Source organism: Schistocerca cancellata, chromosome 2 (genome assembly GCF_023864275.1).
Source record: "Schistocerca cancellata isolate TAMUIC-IGC-003103 chromosome 2, iqSchCanc2.1, whole genome shotgun sequence".
Taxonomy (NCBI): Eukaryota; Metazoa; Arthropoda; class Insecta; order Orthoptera; family Acrididae; genus Schistocerca; species Schistocerca cancellata.
In genome coordinates this window covers 688,662,125-688,681,685 of record NC_064627.1, presented here as the reverse complement: position 1 = coordinate 688,681,685, position 19,561 = coordinate 688,662,125, and the positions used below count along the sequence as shown (strand labels likewise).

The 19,561-nt window shown below is 43.6% G+C and overlaps 1 protein-coding gene across 8 annotated transcripts in view; it reads right to left on the bottom strand.

Annotated features, from left to right (window-relative positions):
• LOC126162434 (peptidyl-prolyl cis-trans isomerase G-like) overlaps positions 1-19,561 on the bottom strand; it is a 333,524-nt gene that overhangs the window by 85,615 nt on the left and 228,348 nt on the right. For all 8 annotated transcript variants that reach the window (XM_049918938.1, XM_049918937.1, XM_049918941.1 and 5 more), the window contains 2 exons: positions 18,893-19,069; positions 9,706-9,846 (listed from right to left, as the gene is read on the bottom strand). In XM_049918938.1, coding sequence (XP_049774895.1) covers positions 9,706-9,846; positions 18,893-19,069 — 318 coding nt within the window. The remainder of the gene's footprint in view (positions 1-9,705; positions 9,847-18,892; positions 19,070-19,561) is intronic.

The window sequence follows — 19,561 nt, the reverse complement described above, 5'->3', positions numbered from 1 at the left end:
AACAGAGGTTACAACAACAGATGTAGGAAGATGGAGGAGGAGGAACGGAGGAGGAAAAAGGAAAGAAAGATGAAGAATGGAGAGGGAGAGGAGGAGAGGGAGAGGGGAGGGAGGAGAGGGGAGGGGAGGGAGGAGAGGGGAGGGGAGGGAGGAGAGGGGAGGGAGGGAGGAGAGGGGAGGGGAGGGAGGAGAGGGGAGGGGAGGGGAGGGGGGGAGGAGAGGGAGGGGAGGGAGGAGAGGGAGGGGAGGGAGGGGAGGGAGGGGAGAGGGAGGGGAGGGAGGAGAGGAGAGAGGGGAAGGGGAGGGAGGAGAGGAGAGGGGAGGGGAGGGAGGAGAGGAGAGGGGAGGGGAGGGAGGAGAGGAGAGGGGAGGGGAGGGAGGAGAGGAGAGGGGAGGGGAGGGAGGAGAGGAGAGGGGTGAGGGGAGGGAGAGGAGAGGAGAGGGGAGGGGAGGGAGGAGAGGAGAGGGGAGGGGAGGGAGGAGAGGGGAGGGGAGGGAGGAGAGGAGAGGGAGGGGAGGGAGGAGAGGAGAGGGGAGGGGAGGGAGGAGAGGAGAGGGGAGGGGAGGGAGGAGAGGAGAGGGGAGGGGAGGGAGGAGAGGAGAGGGGAGGGGAGGGAGGAGAGGAGAGGGGAGGGAGGAGAGGAGAGGGGAGGGGAGGGAGGAGAGGAGAGGGGAGGGGAGGGAGGAGAGGAGAGGGGAGGGGAGGGAGGAGAGGAGAGGGGAGGGGAGGGAGGAGAGGAGAGGGGAGGGGAGGGAGGAGAGGAGAGGGGAGGGGAGGGAGGAGAGGAGAGGGGAGGGGAGGAGGAGAGGAGAGGAGAGGGGAGGGGAGGGAGGAGAGGAGAGGGGAGGGGAGGGAGGAGAGGAGAGGGGAGGGGAGGGAGGAGAGGGGAGGGAGGAGAGGGGAGGGAGGGGGAGGGAGGAGAGGGGAGGGGAGGGGAGGGAGGAGAGGGGAGGGGAGGGGAGGGAGGAGAGGGGAGGGGAGGGGAGGGAGGAGAGGGGAGGGGAGGGGAGGGAGGAGAGGGGAGGGGAGGGGAGGGAGGGGAGGGGAGGGGGGGGAGGGAGGGGAGGGGAGGGGAGGGGAGGGAGGGGAGGGGAGGGGAGGGAGGAGAGGGGAGGGGAGGGGAGGGAGGAGAGGGAGAGGGGAGGGGGGAGGGAGGAGAGGGGAGGGGAGGGAGGAGAGGGGAGGGGAGGGGAGGGAGGAGAGGGGAGGGGAGGGAGGAGAGGGAGGGGAGGGAGGAGAGGGGAGGGGAGGGAGGAGAGGGGAGGGGAGGGAGGAGAGGGAGGGAGGAGAGGGAGGAGAAGGGAGGAGAGGGAGGAGAGGGAGGAGAGGGAGGAGAGGAGAGGAGAGGAGGAGAGGGAGGAGAGGGAGGAGAGGGAGGAGAGGAGGAGAGGGAGGAGAGGGAGGAGAGGGAGGAGAGGAGGAGAGGGAGGAGAGGGAGGAGAGGGAGGAGAGGGAGGAGAGGGAGGAGAGGGAGGAGAGGGAGGAGAGGGATGAGAGGGAGGAGAGGGAGGAGAGGGAGGAGAGGGAGGAGAGGGAGGAGAGGGAGGAGAGGGAGGAGAGGGAGGAGAGGGAGGAGAGGGAGGAGAGGGAGGAGAGGGAGGAGAGGGAGGAGAGGGAGGAGAGGGAGGACGAGGGAGGAGAGGGAGGAGAGGGAGGAGAGGGAGGAGAGGGAGGAGAGGGAGGAGAGGAGGAGAGGGAGGAGAGGGAGGAGAGGGAGGAGAGGGAGGAGAGGAGGAGAGGAGGAGAGGGAGGAGAGGGAGGAGAGGAGGAGAGGGAGGAGAGGGAGGAGAGGGAGGAGAGGGAGGAGAGGGGAGGAGAGGGAGGAGAGGGAGGAGAGGGAGGAGAGGGAGGAGAGGGAGGAGAGGGAGGAGAGGGAGGAGAGGGAGGAGAGGGAGGAGAGGAGGAGAGGGAGGAGAGGGAGGAGAGGGAGGAGAGGGAGGAGAGGGAGGAGAGGGAGGAGAGGGAGGAGAGGAGGAGAGGGGAGGAGAGGGAGGAGAGGGAGGAGAGGGAGGAGAGGGAGGAGAGGGGAGGAGAGGGAGGAGAGGGAGGAGAGGGAGGAGAGGGAGGAGAGGGAGGAGGGAGGAGAGGGAGGAGAGGGAGGAGAGGGAGGAGAGGGAGGAGAGGGAGGAGAGGGAGGAGAGGGAGGAGAGGGAGGAGAGGGAGGGGAGAGGGAGGGGAGGGAGGGGGAGGGAGGGGAGGAGGGAGAGGGAGGGGAGGGAGGAGAGGAGGAGAGGAGGGGAGGGAGGAGAGGGGAGGGAGGAGTGGGGAGGGAGGAGTGGGGAGGGAGGAGTGGGGAGGGAGGAGTGGGGAGGGAGGAGAGGGGAGGGAGGAGAGGGGAGGGAGGAGAGGGGAGGGAGGAGAGGGAGGGAGGAGAGGGGAGGGAGGAGAGGGGAGGGAGGAGAGGGGAGGGAGGAAGAGGGAGAGGGAGGACGAGGGGAGGGAGGAGGAGGGGAGGGAGGAGAGGGGAGGGAGGAGAGGGGAGGGAGGAGAGGGGAGGGAGGAGAGGGAGGGAGGAGAGGGGAGGGAGGAGAGGGGAGGGAGGAGAGGGGAGGGAGGAGAGGGGAGGGAGGAGAGGGGAGGGAGGAGAGGGCGAGGGAGGAGAGGGGAGGGAGGAGAGGGGAGGGAGGAGAGGGGAGGGAGGAGGGGAGGGGGAGAGGGAGGGAGGAGAGGGGAGGGAGGAGGAGAGGGAGGGAGGAGAGGGGAGGGAGGAGAGGGGAGGGAGGAGAGGGGAGGGAGGAGAGGGGCAGGGAGGAGAGGGGAGGGAGGGAGAGGGGAGGGAGGAGAGGGGGAGGGAGGAGAGGGGAGGGAGGAGAGGGGAGGGAGGAGAGGGGGAGGGAGGAGAGGGGAGGGAGGAAGAGGGGAGGGAGGAGAGGGGAGGGAGGAGAGGGGAGGGAGGAGAGGGGAGGGAGGAGAGGGGAGGGAGGAGAGGGGAGGGAGGAGAGGGGAGGGAGGAGAGGGGAGGGAGGAGAGGGGAGGGAGGAGAGGGGAGGGAGGAGAGGGGAGGGAGGAGAGGGGAGGGAGGAGAGGGGAGGGAGAGAGGGGAGGAGGAGCAGGGAGGAGGAGAGGGGAGGGGGGTAGAGAGAGAGGGGAGAATGCCTGGATGGAGTGGAGGGGGGGAGGAAGAGTGGTGGGAGAAAGGGGTCCATGCTCTGGATGGAGGAGGCAGTGGTATGGACAGAAGAGAGAGGGGAAAAGGCAAGGTGAGCCAGAGTGGTAACAGATTAGCGGAGATTTAGGCTAGGGCGTTGTGAGAGCACAGGGTGTGTTGGAGAGACCATTCCATCTGAGTGGTCCAGAGACGGTTGAGCTGGAAGGGAGTATCCAAATGGCCTACACAGTGAAGCAATGTTCAAGTCATTTGTGTTGTGGTGTGCAGCATGCTTGGCAACTGGATGGTCAAGTCTGTGGTTTACACAAGTCCGAGGTGGTCATTCATGCAAATAGGCAGTTGGTTACTTGTCATGTTTCACAGAAAGTGCTGCACAGAAATTACAGCATAGCTGTTATATACCACGGCTACTTTCATATATGGTCCTACCTTTTATTGGAGCAGGAACAACTGTGACATGAGGTGGTGGGTGGGTGTAGGGGATAGGTCTTGCACCTGGGCTGTCCACAACGCAACAACCTATGGAGTGCAGAATTGGGAGTAGGGTTGGAGTAAGAATAGACAAGGATATTCTGCAAGTAGGGTAGGTGGCGGAACACTACTTTGGGTGATGTGATTAGGGTTTTTAGATACGATATCCCTTGTCTCAGGGCATGGCGGGGGGGGGGGGGGGGTAGTTGAAGCCCTGATGGAAGGTGGTGTTGAGATTTTCAAGGCCAGGGTGAAACAGGATGATCAGAGGCATGGTATTTGGTAGCTGGTTAAGAGGTTTACTGGTGTCAAAGGAGCAGATGGCACAGGAGACTTTTTTATGGATGAGCTGGATGGGATATTGTCTCTCAATAAATGCTCTGGTACAATTACTGGCGCATTTCAACTATTCCTACTTTAACTGCAGATGCGGTGACCACAGATGGCATGCCTGCAAAGAAGAGACTTTTTGACATGGAATGGGTGACAAGTGTCAAAGCAGATGTGCTGTTCATGGCTGGTGCATTTGGTATGGACAGATGTATTTTTGGAGCCACCTGAGACGAGGAGATCAAAATCTAGGTAGGTGGCTCAATGTGTTGAGAAGAACCAGGTGAAGTGGATTTGGAATAGATATTGAGGTTATGGAGGAAAGAGCAAAGGTTATCCTTTCTATGAGTTCAGATTATGATAACATCATCAATGAATCAAAATCAGGTGAGAGGCTTTAAGGTGCTGACTGGATACAAAGGATTCTTCCAGATGGCCCATAAATAAGTTGGCATAGGATTGAGCCACGCGAGTACTCATAGCAGTACAACAGACTATTTATAGGTTTGTCCTTCAAAAGCGAAATAATTGTGTGTCAAGATGTGGACCATTGGGATAATTAGGAAAGAGGTGGTGGGTTTGGTATCAGGATGATGCTGGGAAAGAGAGAGTTCCATGGCTGTAGAACCAAGATCAGGGTGGATATTGGTGCATGTAGAACACGACACAGACAACATTTTAGAGGTGTTGGTCAACAATGGTAGAGGTCTGTTCTATGGGAACATTGCTCCCAGCCACAATGGGACAACCAGTAGGGAGATCTTTGGTGTTGGGTTTGTGGAGTGAGATGGTTTCAGATATCAAGTTTTGGTTCGGATCTAAGTGCTTGAGAGGCTTCCTGAGGTTATGCTGGACTTTTGGATCAGATGGGATTATTTCACTTGCAAAGACCAAATCTACAAACAAATATTTGGTACTGCAATGGGTACTTGCATAGAACCATCCTATGACAACTTATTTATGGACCATCTGGAGGAATCCTTTGTATCCAGTCAACACTTAAAATGTCTTTTCTGGTTTGGATTCACTGATGACATTCTGGACTCATTGCAAGGACAACTTTTGCTCTTTCCTCCATAACCTCAACATCTATTCCCAAATCCACTTCAGCTGGTCCTTCTCAACCAACTGAGCCACCTTCTTAGATGTTGATCTCCATGTCTCAGATTGCTCCATAAATAATACAAGTATGTCCATATCAAATGCACCAACCACAGAGAGTACCTCCACTTTAACAGGTGTCACCCATTCCACGACAAGAAGTCTCTTCCTTACAGCCTCACTTTCTGTGGACGTTGCGTCTGCAGTTCACAGCAGGAATTTCTGAAATATTCTAATAACATTACCAGAGCCTTTACTGACAGATGGTATCCTATACAGTTCATCAACAAACAAGTCTCCCATACTATGTCGTCCCCTCACATTAGTAAACCTGTTAACCAGCCACATAACACCACCCCTCTGATCACCTAGTATCACTATGGCCTTGAGAAGTTGAACCACATCCTGCACCAGGGCTTCCAATATCTCACGTGGTGTCCTAAGATGAGGGATATCATACTCAAAATCCTTTTCATATTCCCTAAAGTAGGGTTCTGCTGTCCACCCAACCTACAGAATATCCTTGTCCATCCCTACCCCAATTCTGCAACATATAAGTCGTTCCCTTGTTGTCAGCCCAGGTGAAAGACCTATCCCATACATCCATCTACCACCTCCCACCACAGTCCAGTCACAGGCATTTTCTACCCTATAAAAGGCAGGGCCACTTGTGAGAGAAATTACACTGTATATCAGCTATGCTGCATTTTCTGGACGTGTTCTATGTGGGCATGACAAGTAACCAACTGTCTAATCACATGAGCCGCAATTGCAAAACTGTGGCAAACTACAAGCTCGACCATCAACCTGCCAAATATGCTGCGACCGACAACACAAACCTTGCCTTTCCTTTCACTGTTCTGTCCATACCGCTCCTCCTCCATCCAGATCATGCACTGCCTTCTCTCATCACTCTTCTCCTCCTCCCCCTCCCTCTCCCCATATGGGCATTCCCCCTCTTCCCCCTGTCTCTCACCCCTTTTCAACCCCTCTCCCTTTACATCTTTACCTCTCTCTTCTTTCCTTCTCTCTTTTTTCTCTTTCAGTTCCTCTCCTCTTCCTCTTATTACATCTCCTGCTGTACCCTCTGTACTTTTATCTGTCCAATGATCTGCTTCTTTCTCGTTACCCCCTTCCGCACATCCTTCTCACCTCCATCATCTCAGGCAAATGCTTTCACTAAATGAGTATCAATAAGTAGTCCTGCCATGGCCACTGTGTGTGTGTGTGTGTGTGTGTGTGTGTGTGTGTGTGTGCGCGCGCGCTCATGCTGGAAGAGGAGTTACTGTTCAAAAGCTAGTGTGAATGCTGTTTTCTGTTATAGGTTACTGTGCTCCACACATCGACCTCTTATAGGTGAGTGGTTGCCTTTCCCTTATTTTAATATATTATATCAAACACGGCACACAATACAGTTTTGTTTTTTTATGTGAATTACGTGTAGTGCTATATTCTGGAAACCCTACATGTTTGATACAATCTATATTTCCTCAAGAACAGGATGAACTTAAGCATTTTTATACTTAAGTTCATAACAATCCATACAGTAATGTGTACAATAGTTGTTAAAATACAAGCAGTCAGGAGGGTACAATGACCACAGATTTACTCTTTCACTGGTGATGCACATAAGAGTCCAATCTCTTTTGGGAATCCAAAATGGGTACGAGATGCTATGCTAACAGTGTGTAACAGGCTGGGAATTCGGATCAGATGGGAAGTGTGCTCAGATGGCTGAAACAGTTAAGTCAATTGCTCACATTAAGAGGGAGATCCAGGTTCGAGTCCCAGCCTGGTACAATATTAACAAATAAGCAATAACATTAAGCAACACAGATTGTATGTCAGAGCAAAGGAAAGAGGAGTGGGGGTAAGGCAGTAACTAATACAGGCAACGCTAACTGAAAGCAACTACAGAAGTCAAACCACTCACTAATACTAAATACACATGCACATTACACACAAATGGTTTCTTGTGTGAAAGAATGTCAGATAAAGGAAACAGTACTACATTACTTTAAGACACAGAAAAATAAATTTAAAAATAACAGTCTGATGTAAGGAGGTTATAGATCAATAATTATAAGTAAATAATTCATTCATCTGTCAACACACAAAATTTCCCTGTCATATCCTATGAACACTTTGATGAAAATTTCACACATTACTAATAACTTTATTTATATATAACGCATTTCTTTATCATTTACAGTAATGGGATGGTCTACAATTGTGACATGGATTGCTTCCTTTTCAGGATGTATAAGGCAGTCAAAATAAGACAAAAGAGATTCATCTTGACATCAAAATCATCTGCAGTGTTTCATAAATGGTACGAGTACCATTAAAATATGAAAAATATGAAAGTTTTCACAGCAAATTTTTGTAATAACTCATTCTGGGATATGCAGCTGATAATCAGAAGTTACTCATAATCCTGATGATTTAGTCTTCTCGCTCATGGTGCCAGTGAGAAAATAAGTTCCTCAGTTCAAAATGACATAACAGTTCTACAGCACTTTTCGACATACTGTGAATGTCAATGGGCAATACATAGACAATCAACTGACCCATGAAACACTCTCTTTTAAACTATGATTGGGGGGGGGGGGGGGGAGAGATAGATAGATAGATAGATAGATAGATAGAGAGAGAGAGAGAGAGAGAGAGAGAGAGAGAGAGAGAGAGAGAGCACTTAACTAGACAATTTATCTGACAAAGAGTGATATTAAACAGTTCCTTTAAAGAGATATTGTTAATGAATAGGATATATTTTTGCATACCCTTAACGTTCATAATTTTTATGGGTATCAGTATGTCATTCAAACAGAAACATCTGACAATTTCTTAAACTAAATTAAGTGGGGTCACTTTGTTTTCATAAACAGTTGTGGAATTAAGTAGAACACCCACATGTACCAAGTGCAGAAAACTATGTACAGGAGGAGGGGGTATGGGAAAATAGGAAAAGGTTTATAGACTACAAAAAGGAATACTGGAGCAAGTAAAGTCAGGACAAGATACATGTAATGAAAGTGAACAAAGTGGAGGCGGGCAAGATGAGGAAAGGGGGTGGGGGTGGGGGGCAAGATGAGGAAAAGGGGGAGGGGCCACGAAAAAAAATCAATTCTAGTATTGAAAAAGAATAATGACTACTCAACCCAAATAAAACTGAAATCCTATTAAATTTCACATTGCATAAAATGTGGCATTATCCTCCTTCTTAGCTCATGATTACTGGGGCTTGTGAATGGGTACTTGGATGATGATGCAAAATTGGTAATAGGGTAATGGAAGACATAGATTTCTTGAAAGGATTCTGGGAAAGTGTGGTATCTCTATGAAGGAAACCACAAAAAAATACTATGGCAATAAAACCTACAATTCTGCTCCAGTGTTAGCAATCTCCACCAAATAGTGATGACACCAGGCACTGAATGAAATATAAAATTTGTGCTACTAGAATTGAAACAGGCCAGTTCAGCCCTGTGAAAATGTAAAAAAGATGTTCAGCATTTTAAGTGGGAATCTATGGAGAATGGAAACTTTGTCCTCAGTTTATCCTATTGGGTAAATTTAGAGAAATGACACTGAAGGTAGAATGTGCTACAAATTTTGCTGCCTCCATCATGCATTCTGTGTATGAACCAATTATCTAGTTAAAGAGTATACTACTCAATGTAACACATACGTTTTTAACAGTCACTTTGTAATTCATATTATACAAATCCATGATACCTGTGTCTCCCCTTACCAGTTTTTCTTAGTTACAAAAGTGGGTACTGTCCCTCCAACATATTTCTACAGTTGCACAACTGTCCTGGCCTAAACGTGCTAATCCCTGACCACCTCTGCCTCTGGTCCCTTTTAATTCTCCAGGCCATGATCATCAATCCTTTTCCTTTTTATTTCATTACTTTCTCTAACTGGCTTCATATCATCCTCAGTATTTCTGTTCTTGCATATAAGTTATATTTATTATTTCATTTTCAGTTATTTGGCCCCACTTCATCCTAATTCAATGGATTTTAGTGGTCACTTTCTTGCCTGCTGTTTTTCAGTGGGAGGACCTACTCCTGCTTTCATTTACATCTAAGAGCAACCACTCTGCTATCTCTCCCCCTCAGTTCTAACCTCCATTCATGCCTGTTACTCTACCATGCCAGGAGAGAGAGAGAGAGAGAGAGAGAGAGAGAGAGAGAGAATTTCTTTCCCCAAAATTAAATTTGCAAAAATTCTGAGATATGAACAAACAGATTACCTTTACCTACCCATTTAGCATTAAGTAATTCATCTTAAAGATGAGGTAGACCCTGTACTTTCAATCACTGAAATGATGTAAGGTAAACAGCTGTTATTTAGGTTATGACACTGTGTCATTTTCTGCATCAATCTCCCTCTCTCTCTCTCTCTCTCTCTCTCTCTCTCTCTCTCTCTCTCTCTCTCTCCAAGGAATCATGAATGACAATGCCTCTTACTCAACCGCAGACAGATCTGTCAAGTGCAGTTAAAAAAGCATACAACTTGCACATCAGTTTTAAAGTGCAATAATCTATTAAGTGCTTCCGACTCACTAACACTCATATGAAAAATTCAAGAACAATGATAATTGCTAACTATTCAGGTAATTATATTTGCACAAAATGACTTACAGAACACACATTATAGTAAAAACAATGTGGTTCCTACTCACATCTTTTCCACTTGAATGGTCTGTGTCATCTTCCATCGAGTCCTCCGACACTCGTAAACACAATCTACTGTACCCAGAGGCATCTGAATCCGATTCACACGAAGATGAAACTTGGCAGTTTCTTGGGCTTTCTATCATTTTCTGGAATAAAAACAAGACAATCAATATATAATACATAGAAGAGACTAATTTAATAACTGCCTGCATACACCAAAAAGAATAGTTAGTGTCGAACATAACACTGATATTCAGCTCATTTGAAAAAATCTGCATACAGTAGAGATCTACTGGAAACTGAAAATCAGCATGTAAATTATATACGAATTTTTCTAATTTGTGCACTGGCAGTGCAAACAGAAAAAGGAAATTACTGATGATCAGCTACTGTTTAACCTCTGTAATATTTTCACTGCTTAAACATCACCAGTTCTGTCTCCATTACAGTATAAATGTCAATGTGTAGTTCTCTAATGGACAACTTATTATATTTTAACAAAATTTTTGAATCTGGCAGAAGGTGTATTATTGTAAAGTGCAAAACTGAAAGAGAAAGAAAATAATTTTTTTTTAAATGTGTAAGCGAAGATAAATGAATAGAGAGAGATTATCATCAATTACTATACACTATCTTCTCAATACAGTCAGTAATACAGTGGTAAGACAGACTTTTAAAACATCAATTAGTGATAAAAAAATCCATATTTTTGATAATATTATACTCCTAAAGAATATCACAGGGCTTTTTGAATTTTAAACCAACTCCAATTAATGATGCTTTTATAGGAGCATACTGTATAGATTACCCCCACAAGGAAAAGATCTGTGTGTTCTGTCATTACAAACAAAGGTAACTAAGAAGCATGAATTACCCAGGGTCTAACAAGTCCAACATTTTACAAATAACTTCAATAAATATCATCCTCTTCAAACAGATGGTCAAAGCAATTTTTTGCCCTCTCGCCCACCTACAAACATTCGGAAGATTTCTGCTATTTGGTTTAAAATAGATGCAACACGCTGTATTAGATTAGGTGCCGTATCAAGAATATCATACATCATAGAATATACAACAAAGGTAGAGAAGGGATAGTTGCACATTTCATTGTCAATGAATTCTGAGTGCTACATACTTACTTCAGTGATTACTTGGAGGGTACTAGATGGTAATGGCATTAATGTTAGCAAAATATTCTACCACCTGATTCTGTTCATCATAAGTCTGCCTAACTACAGTGACTAATGGAAACCTTCCATCCCTTTCTGTAAATCATTCCGATCTACTGCACTGCACCGTTATTAAGACAGTGTGCAGTTTTATTCATTTCATAATCACTCATCATCAGTAATTGTTCTTGCTTCATCCAGAAATTTAGACAACATGGAAATATTTTGGCTTGGCAACAAAAAATTGTAATTTTTTTTTTTAATTCAATGAAGCTCATACAATTTGCCCAAAAATTAGTACAGATAAAGACTGATGGAACATGTGAGACAATACTGACCCTATGACTTATCTTAGAAGAAAGATTAAGGACAGGCAAACCTAAATTTCTAGCATTTGTAGACTTAGAGAAAGCTTTTGACAATGTTGACTAAAATACTCTCTCTCAAATTTTAAAGGTGGCAGGGGTAAAATACAGGGAGCGAAAGGCTATTTACAATTTGTACAGAAATCAGATGGCAGTTATAAGAGTCGAGAGGCATGAAAGGGAAGCAGTGGTTGGGAAGGGAGTGAGACAGGGTTGTAGCCTCTCCCCGATGTTATTCAATCTGTATATTGAGCAAGCAGTAAAGGAAACAAAAGAGAAATTTGGAGTAGGTATTAAAATCCATGAAGAAGAAATAAAAACTTTGAAGTTTGCCAATGACATGGTAATTCTGTCAGAGACAGCAAAGGACTTGGAAGAGCAGTTGAATGGAATGGACAGTGTCTTAAGAGGAAGATATAAGATGAACATCAACAAAAGCAAAACAAGGATAGTCAAATTAAGTCGGGTGATGCTGAGGGAATTAGCTTAGGAAATGAGACACTTAAAGTAGTAAAGGAGTTTTGCTATTTGGGGAGCAAAATAACTGATGATGGTCGAAGTAGAGAGGGGATAAAATGTAGACTGGCTATGGCAAGGAAAGTGTTTCTGAAGAAGAGAAATTTGTTAACATCATGTATGGATTTAAGTGTCAGGAAATCGTTTCTGAAAGTATTTGTATGGAGTGTAGCCATGTATAGAAGTGAAACATGGACGATAAATAGTTTGGACAAGAAGAGAATAGAAGCTTTCGAAATGTGGTGTTACAGAAGAATGTTGAAGATTAGGTGGGGTAGATCACGTAACTAATGAGGAGGTACTGAATAGGATTGGGGAGAAGAGAAGTTTGTGGCACAACTTGACTAGAAGAAGGGATCGGTTGGTAGGACATGTTCTGAGGATCACATGTTCAAGGGATCACAAATTTAGCATTGGAGGGCAGCGTGGAGGGTAAAAATCATAGAGGGAGACCAAGAGATGAATACACTAAGCAGATTCAGAAGGATGTAGGCTGCAGTAGGTACTGGGAGATGAAGGAGCTTGCACAGGATAGAGTAGCATGGAGAGCTGCATCAAACCAGTCTAAGGACTGAAGACCACAACAACAAACAAAAGACTGATGTGTAATTTCACAAGGTCTACAAAACATATTTATTCTTGGTTAACATCACTAATTTACAGGCCACAAAATATTTTCCAGACACACATTTCTTTAGAAGTGAGAAAAGGTGGAAGTCAAAAAGTACTGAATCTGTTGCACATGGTGAATGTTCCACCAATTCAAAATTCAAATACCTCAGTTACCCCACTGTCAAATCACATCTGTGGTCAGGTGCACTTTACTGATGAAACATACCTTCCCTTTTTCTCTTTTGCTATCTAAACATTTTCTCCTGTATTATTTTCATACAGTTGTCCCAGTAGACTTGTACTTAATTCATATTGTTATTTGTTTTGTCCTCTGCAAGGTAATCAAAGATAATATCTCTGTGTGCCAGAAGATGCCGGCCATAAACCTTCACACCAGATGAAAGCTACTTCAACCCTTGTAGGTGCATGACTGCTGGTTTCCTCCCGTAAGTCTGACTACAGTTTCATATTGGGTGTGAAGTGTTGGTAACAATTGTCATCTAGTGTAACATATCAGCACACAAAATCAGTATGAATTGTTTCAAAATGATCTAAACATTGCCAAGTAGATCTTTCCTGTGCATGTTTTACATCAGTATTCAACGAGTAAGCACCGATATTCCATAACGTTTTCTTACAGTTCCTTCTTCATGTAACATTAATAGTACTTTTTCTTATTATATGCCTATGACACCAGTTAATTCAGACACTTTTAACTTCCAATATCATACTGTACATTTTCTCAATCGTTTCACCTTTTGTTTTAGTTTTATGGGATGAGATTCCAAACAAAGAATTTAATGACGGCACCAAATTCTAGTTAATGTTTTTGAATGAACGGAGTATTGCAGTGTAATTATTTCTCCCAATCTAGTATTATCTGGTTTATCTTTACATGATTGTTGTTACCTTGGACTTCTTCCCCAACTTTGTTCTAATTGCTTTAAACTTCAAAATTGTTACTCCAAATTTCTTTGCATAACTTGCAGCACCACTACTGAGTTAACACTTTGAACATCCTTTTCATTTCCACATACATGACATATATTACACAACTACTTTCAATATTCCATGTACAGAACAATATTAATCTGTCAATAGTTCAATTCCATCATTGACAACATGCTTTTATTGTTAATATTACCACAGTTTTGAAGTCTGTGCATCTCTAGGGTAGGCCTGCGATCCAAGGAATACTTATCTGTGTACCTAAGAGGTTATTTCCTTTCTCAAAGTCATTGTGATCACTGTTCTATGCTGAAGACATGCTTTGTTCCTCAATATAGCTCACCACATGCAAAGTAAAAATAAAGCCCTGCACAATATCTCTACCGCATGTTAACTTATGACTTTTAGCTGCAAATATCATTAGTCAGTCAGAAGCCATAGGGACATGCATCAATCTTCTGGAGTAGTACGTATCACCAAATATTCCTGCACTTTGATCATCTCTCCGTAAATATCTCTCCATGCTATATGTAATGTGGAATGTTTGCACCATTTAAAAGTCTTTGTAACTAATAATCTTATTTGACACATATATTCACCCTTAATATAAACAATATCCTAATACATTTTGGTAACAACTACCTTATTTCTTTACACTTTTAGCAGAGAAAAAAAAACTCTACATCAGAAAATTTATGGGAAATATATTACTGTGAGAGTAATGGGCATTACTTGTGGACACAGCATTGCTTTACAATGACAGATATTTCTAATAATGTTTCCACAGTTCTCAAGTGAACTGCCAGATCCAATTGTCTAACATCTCTAATATTTCAGCAGACAACCATTCCGCCATCATCAGGTGGTGCTGATGGAATGAAATATCATGGACTTTCAATGAGTGGATGCGGGCATAAACCTCAGAACCACAGAAGCATTAGCACATATGCCAGAAAAGCCTCAGATTACATATTTCTTATAATGTTTACTTTTGTCTGCCAAAATGCAAGGCTAGGATATGTAGAAAATTTCATGTATTTTATAGAGCTCTGACTGTTAATACAAACTTCAGCAAACAAAAATGATTGTGCTTCCATGCCGTGGCTACAAGAAATAATCTTTGAAACACTGACCTCGCATTGGTAAAGTAACAAACTCTGGCCGCTTTTCCATTTCATAATAGGTCTTATTTGGCCTCAACGCTAATTTTTGGTCAAATTACATTTTGAGAGCACAGAAATCAAACTTCCAAATAGAATCTACTTCCTTTATTAGTTTGCTGTATATTACGTCAGTCACATAATTTTAGACATATTTCATATCTTTAACATTTTCTAAGCAAAGTAACTGAGGATTATAAAAGTAGGGAGTATATAAAATGTAGTCTGGCAATGACAAGAAAAGCTTTTCTGAAAGAAGAGAAATTTTTTAACATCGAGTATAGATTTAAGTGTCAGGAAGTCCTTTCTGTAAGTATTTGTATGGAGTGTAGCTGTGTGTGGAACTGAAACATGGACACTAAACAGTTTAGACAAGAAGAGAATAAAAACTTCTGAAATGTGGTGCTATGGAAGAATGCTGAAGATTAGATGGTAGATCACATAACTAATGAGGAGGTACTGATTAGAAATGGGGAGAAGAGAAATTTGTGGTACAATCTGACTAAGAGAAGGGATCGGTTGGTAGGATACCTTCTGAGGCATCAAGGGATCACCAATTTAGTACCGGAGGGAAGTGTGAGGGGTAAAAATTGTAGAGGGAGACCAGGAGTTGAATGCAGTAAGCAGATTCAGAGGGATGTTGGTTGCAGTAGTTACTCGGAGATGAAGAGGTTTGCACAGGATAGAGCAGATGGAGAGCTGCATGAAACCAGTCTTTGGACTGAAGACCACAACCACAACAACAACATTTTCTATTTACTTAACGTCTGCAATCTTTTACAAGTCACGCTAGTTTTATTCTGCACAACATTGGAGTGACTCTCAGAAATTAAGTAGTTTGATACTACCGAAAATGCATTATACTACTTTCACTTCATTCCTCAGGCACAGCCTTTCTCCTTTCAAATCAGTTTCGCCTGTTATCTCTTTGCAGGTGGTGTGCTTACATACAAAATCATCAGATCTGTCTCCCAATCCGTTAAAACAAGTGTAGGTCCTCCTTTCTAGGTACACCTACCTTTTCTCATGCCAGACTATATGTGTTTGAGTACACCATTCTGTTTATAACCAACATTTCCTTTTCCTAACCATTCTTACTTTTGAGCCACTGTTGCTCCTATCTTGCAAAACTCAGCTGGTTGTGTGTTTTTATCTTATTTTAGTCCTCTAAGTATGCACCTTTTGTTTCTTTCCTTTCTGACTTCTTCACATGCCATTGCAGCTAGAGAATATTGTCATGTTATCACTTCATTGTGATGCTAGTTATATCACTTTTAACATGTCAAACATTATTTAAGTAGTCATGTTAGGACATTACAAATGTCATTTTATTGGCCATTTCTGCCTTGTTATGGCACAGAGTAGTAAGGGGTTGAAAATTAGAAACTTTTAAAAAAATCATTCACCTTGCTACAAGCAAAGTGCAGTCATGCCAAGGCAGAGACAGAACCAGGAAATAAACGGTATGTCACAAGTTGGTCAGGCCTCAACAAGTTACAACACCACACCAAGAGAGAGAAGCTGAGCTCAGCAGAAAACAGCACAGAACAGAAAACCAATGGGAACATGACACACATATTCGTTAGCTCATAACAGATATCTAAAGAAACTGTACCTATTTCACAAAAACCAGTACCAGAGAACCTACAAAGCAGTTAAGATCCTGTTAAGCAAATATAGCATAAAAAGACACACACATGCAGTCATTACGAACTGAGCATCGCATCACAGCCTCACATTAGCTCCCTTTAAAGACTCGAGCTCTCCAGCTCTCAAGGAGTTGATCACTGGCATCAACGGTGTTCACAGTAATAGCATTCGATTCCATGATTATGATACCGTCATGAATCCATGTCCCAGATACTCCAGAACAGCCTACAAACCAGTCTTAGATGTACTTCAGATGAAGGTCTTCACCTGATGAACTTTGTACTGTCTGTCACCTACCATTACTTGTGGAGAAGCTGACTGTCTTCCAACAACACGACATCATTGACTGCTGACAGCACCTAACTTCAGCATGGAAACCAGCAGCAGAGCCTCATGGGGTTGACATTCCTGTTCAACACATAGGTGCCACCAGGGGCTGAAACCTACCTGGCCAGTAGGAAGGAGAGTAACCAACCACATGACTTCTAGCAACACATCAGGGATGGGTGATCAAGGGTCAACATAGAATTCAGAGTGGAATCAATCACACTACAGCATCTAGTATGAGACCATTCGTGCTGGACCATAGCTGTGCTGGTAGCGCATTACAGCAGGATATCATTCACTCTTCACCTGGGCCTGCAGACGAAGAGCTGACTCAGCAGCTGTCAGCAGGAATCCAGCATGCAATCGAACGAGGAATCAGCTACAAGGCCAGTGTGGAACAAGATGATTGTAAATATGGTTAATAAATAATTGAACTATGACAATGTTTTACTAGCATCGGAGATGCTTCACAGGTACCAAACTGCTATCCTGATTTCATCCAGAGGTGTGTCTGCTCAGCCCCTCTGTAGCCTACATCACTGTAATGTTGCTAACACATAAACAGAAAATGTAAAAGCAATACACAGTAAAACAGGAAAGGTATATTAAATCAATTTAATCAACTGTCTTCTCTCTTCTCAACTAACATCTTAAATATGATTTGTACTTTCCAGACATACTGCACTGGGAGGTCACAAATTCAGTGAAATTATTTCTTCTCATGTGATGTTACTTGTTTTCACTTTGTGTGACTACTATTCTCTTAAACTTCTCTTGGAGTTTATCTTGGACTTTGTTCTAATTGTTTTAGAATCCAGAGCTGCTATAACACATATTAAGGACTAACATGCAATACTACTGTTGAGTTAACAATCCATATATCCTTTTCATTGCTACGCACATGAACTACATTACACAATCACCTTGAACATCTCATACACAGAAGAACAGTAAAAACTGTCAAAAGTTAATTTTTTTGACAACACATGTTCATTGGTAATATAACAATGCTTTGAAGGCATGTGCATTCGTAGGGTGGGCTGGCAATCAAAGGAATACTTGTTAGGCATCAGAGCACATATGTACTCTCCCAAAGTCATTGCAATCACCGTCTCTTCGTATAGCTCACCACAAGCAAAATAAAAGTACACCCCCCCCCCCAAAAAAAAAATAAATAAATAAATAAAATAAAATAATTGTACCTTTTAGTAAGAAAACATACGGATTTACATCACTCCTCTGGACTGGAATGTGTCACCAATTTGCACAAGTTGTGACACAGTTTATGTTACTGCAAAATACAATGGAAACACTTTAATTTTTAGCAGGATGGTAGTGCCGAACGAAGTGATGTTTTGACAAGTGTTATATCCATCACCTCCTGGCAAGTGTTAAGACACTGCAGATGCCCTCTCAGTTGAAGTGCTGGTGGGAGTGGAAATGAATGTGCCACTTGATTCCTAGTACGCATGTTCATGATCTATCCTGCATGCCATCCACTGATGTGTTTCCTTTAGCCATTCTGTGAGTTTCAAAATCAAAGAAGCTCTCATGCTATTGACCAGTTTTTCAGGAGTCCTTATTCCTATCGGTATATGATGTGCTGCCATCATCTGCTGGATAGGCACAAGAAGTTTGTGTTCTCAAAATCAATACAAGTTCTTGTTGATGTTGTGCTCTGATATAACTAATTTTTGTTTCCCTGAAGATACATATCTAACGTATTTCATGCAGTACTGCAAGTTACAGGCATTGTTTGATGATGAACTGGTGACCACATTTACATGGGATACCAGATATGTAGGTTCAATGGATCCTTCACAAAGATCTTGTAGTGGTCAGAATAGTGTTTTATTGCTGCATTTAGGTAAACAGCTCAGAATGGTGATCAACTGTGCCCACGCAAGCACTCCTAATATGCACCCAGCAAAGCCCAGACTTCACTGGCAGCCACACAAAGGGGTGGAAACAATCTCTCATTTATAAATAAGAAAACATCCTCAATGTCTTGACAGTTTGACAGAAGATAAAGGATGTGACATATGTTGAAATACTGTGGTATTTCAACATTGTCACCTGGCTGAAAACCCACGAGCTTATCTTCAGAAATATATGTCTAGAAAGTCTACACTTACACATACACCACTGTGGTATTTCAACATTGTCACCTGGCTGAAAACCCACGAGCTTATCTTCAGAAATATATGTCTAGAAAGTCTACACTTACACATACACCAGCGTTACAAAAACAAAATTTCCTTGGTACCAAAAACATTTCTGTGTGAGGCCAAGAACTTTTCACTTAGCTCTTCTATACAACTTAATCTTAATAGCTGCTGGCAATACTGAGATTAAATTATCTTAGGTTCCCACGTAGTATGACTCAAATAGTTAGTATTACTCACTCATTAAAAAAAACTTGAGCCTCTTGTAGAAAGTACATACCTCACTTTCCTCTGAAGTGCCAGCCAAAATAAAGTCTGAATTTGGTTGTGCTTGCTGCAGGGAAGTTTGGTTTTGTCTCTCCCTTTCCTGTTCACGAGATCCAGCATGCCCATCATCTGACTCAGAATCATAGGATGATGATGAAACCTCACAATGTGTTGGACTTGCTGGTTGTGCCTTAATACAAAAAAGGAAAAACATTAAACCTTTCTGTGCCAAAGATCATTTATTAGTATTTTTTATCCAATAAAAACTGAGTGATGAAGAAAAGAAATGACAAATTCAGACATAAACTTGAGGGCACATGGACAAAAGATTGTGTACCAATAAGTATGAACAGATTATGATTTGAAAATTATCAATAATAGCCCTGTGGTCTCTTACCTGAAGGCTCTTTCTTCAGAGGTCAAAAAGAAGTTAGAGAAAAAAATGTAAGAAGATGTATTGCTAAAACACTGCACAAGCCATCACAATCCTACACCATAAGTCTTACAAGCAAAAAGAAGATAAACTGATTACAAAAGAAAGCGGTATAATATTAGATAACTCCAATAAAACAGAAAGCAATCATTATGTTTAGAACAATGTTTAATGAAATATAACAATAACTATATTATGAAAAGAAAGTTGCTACTTACCATACAGTGGAGATGCTGAGTCGCAGTTAGG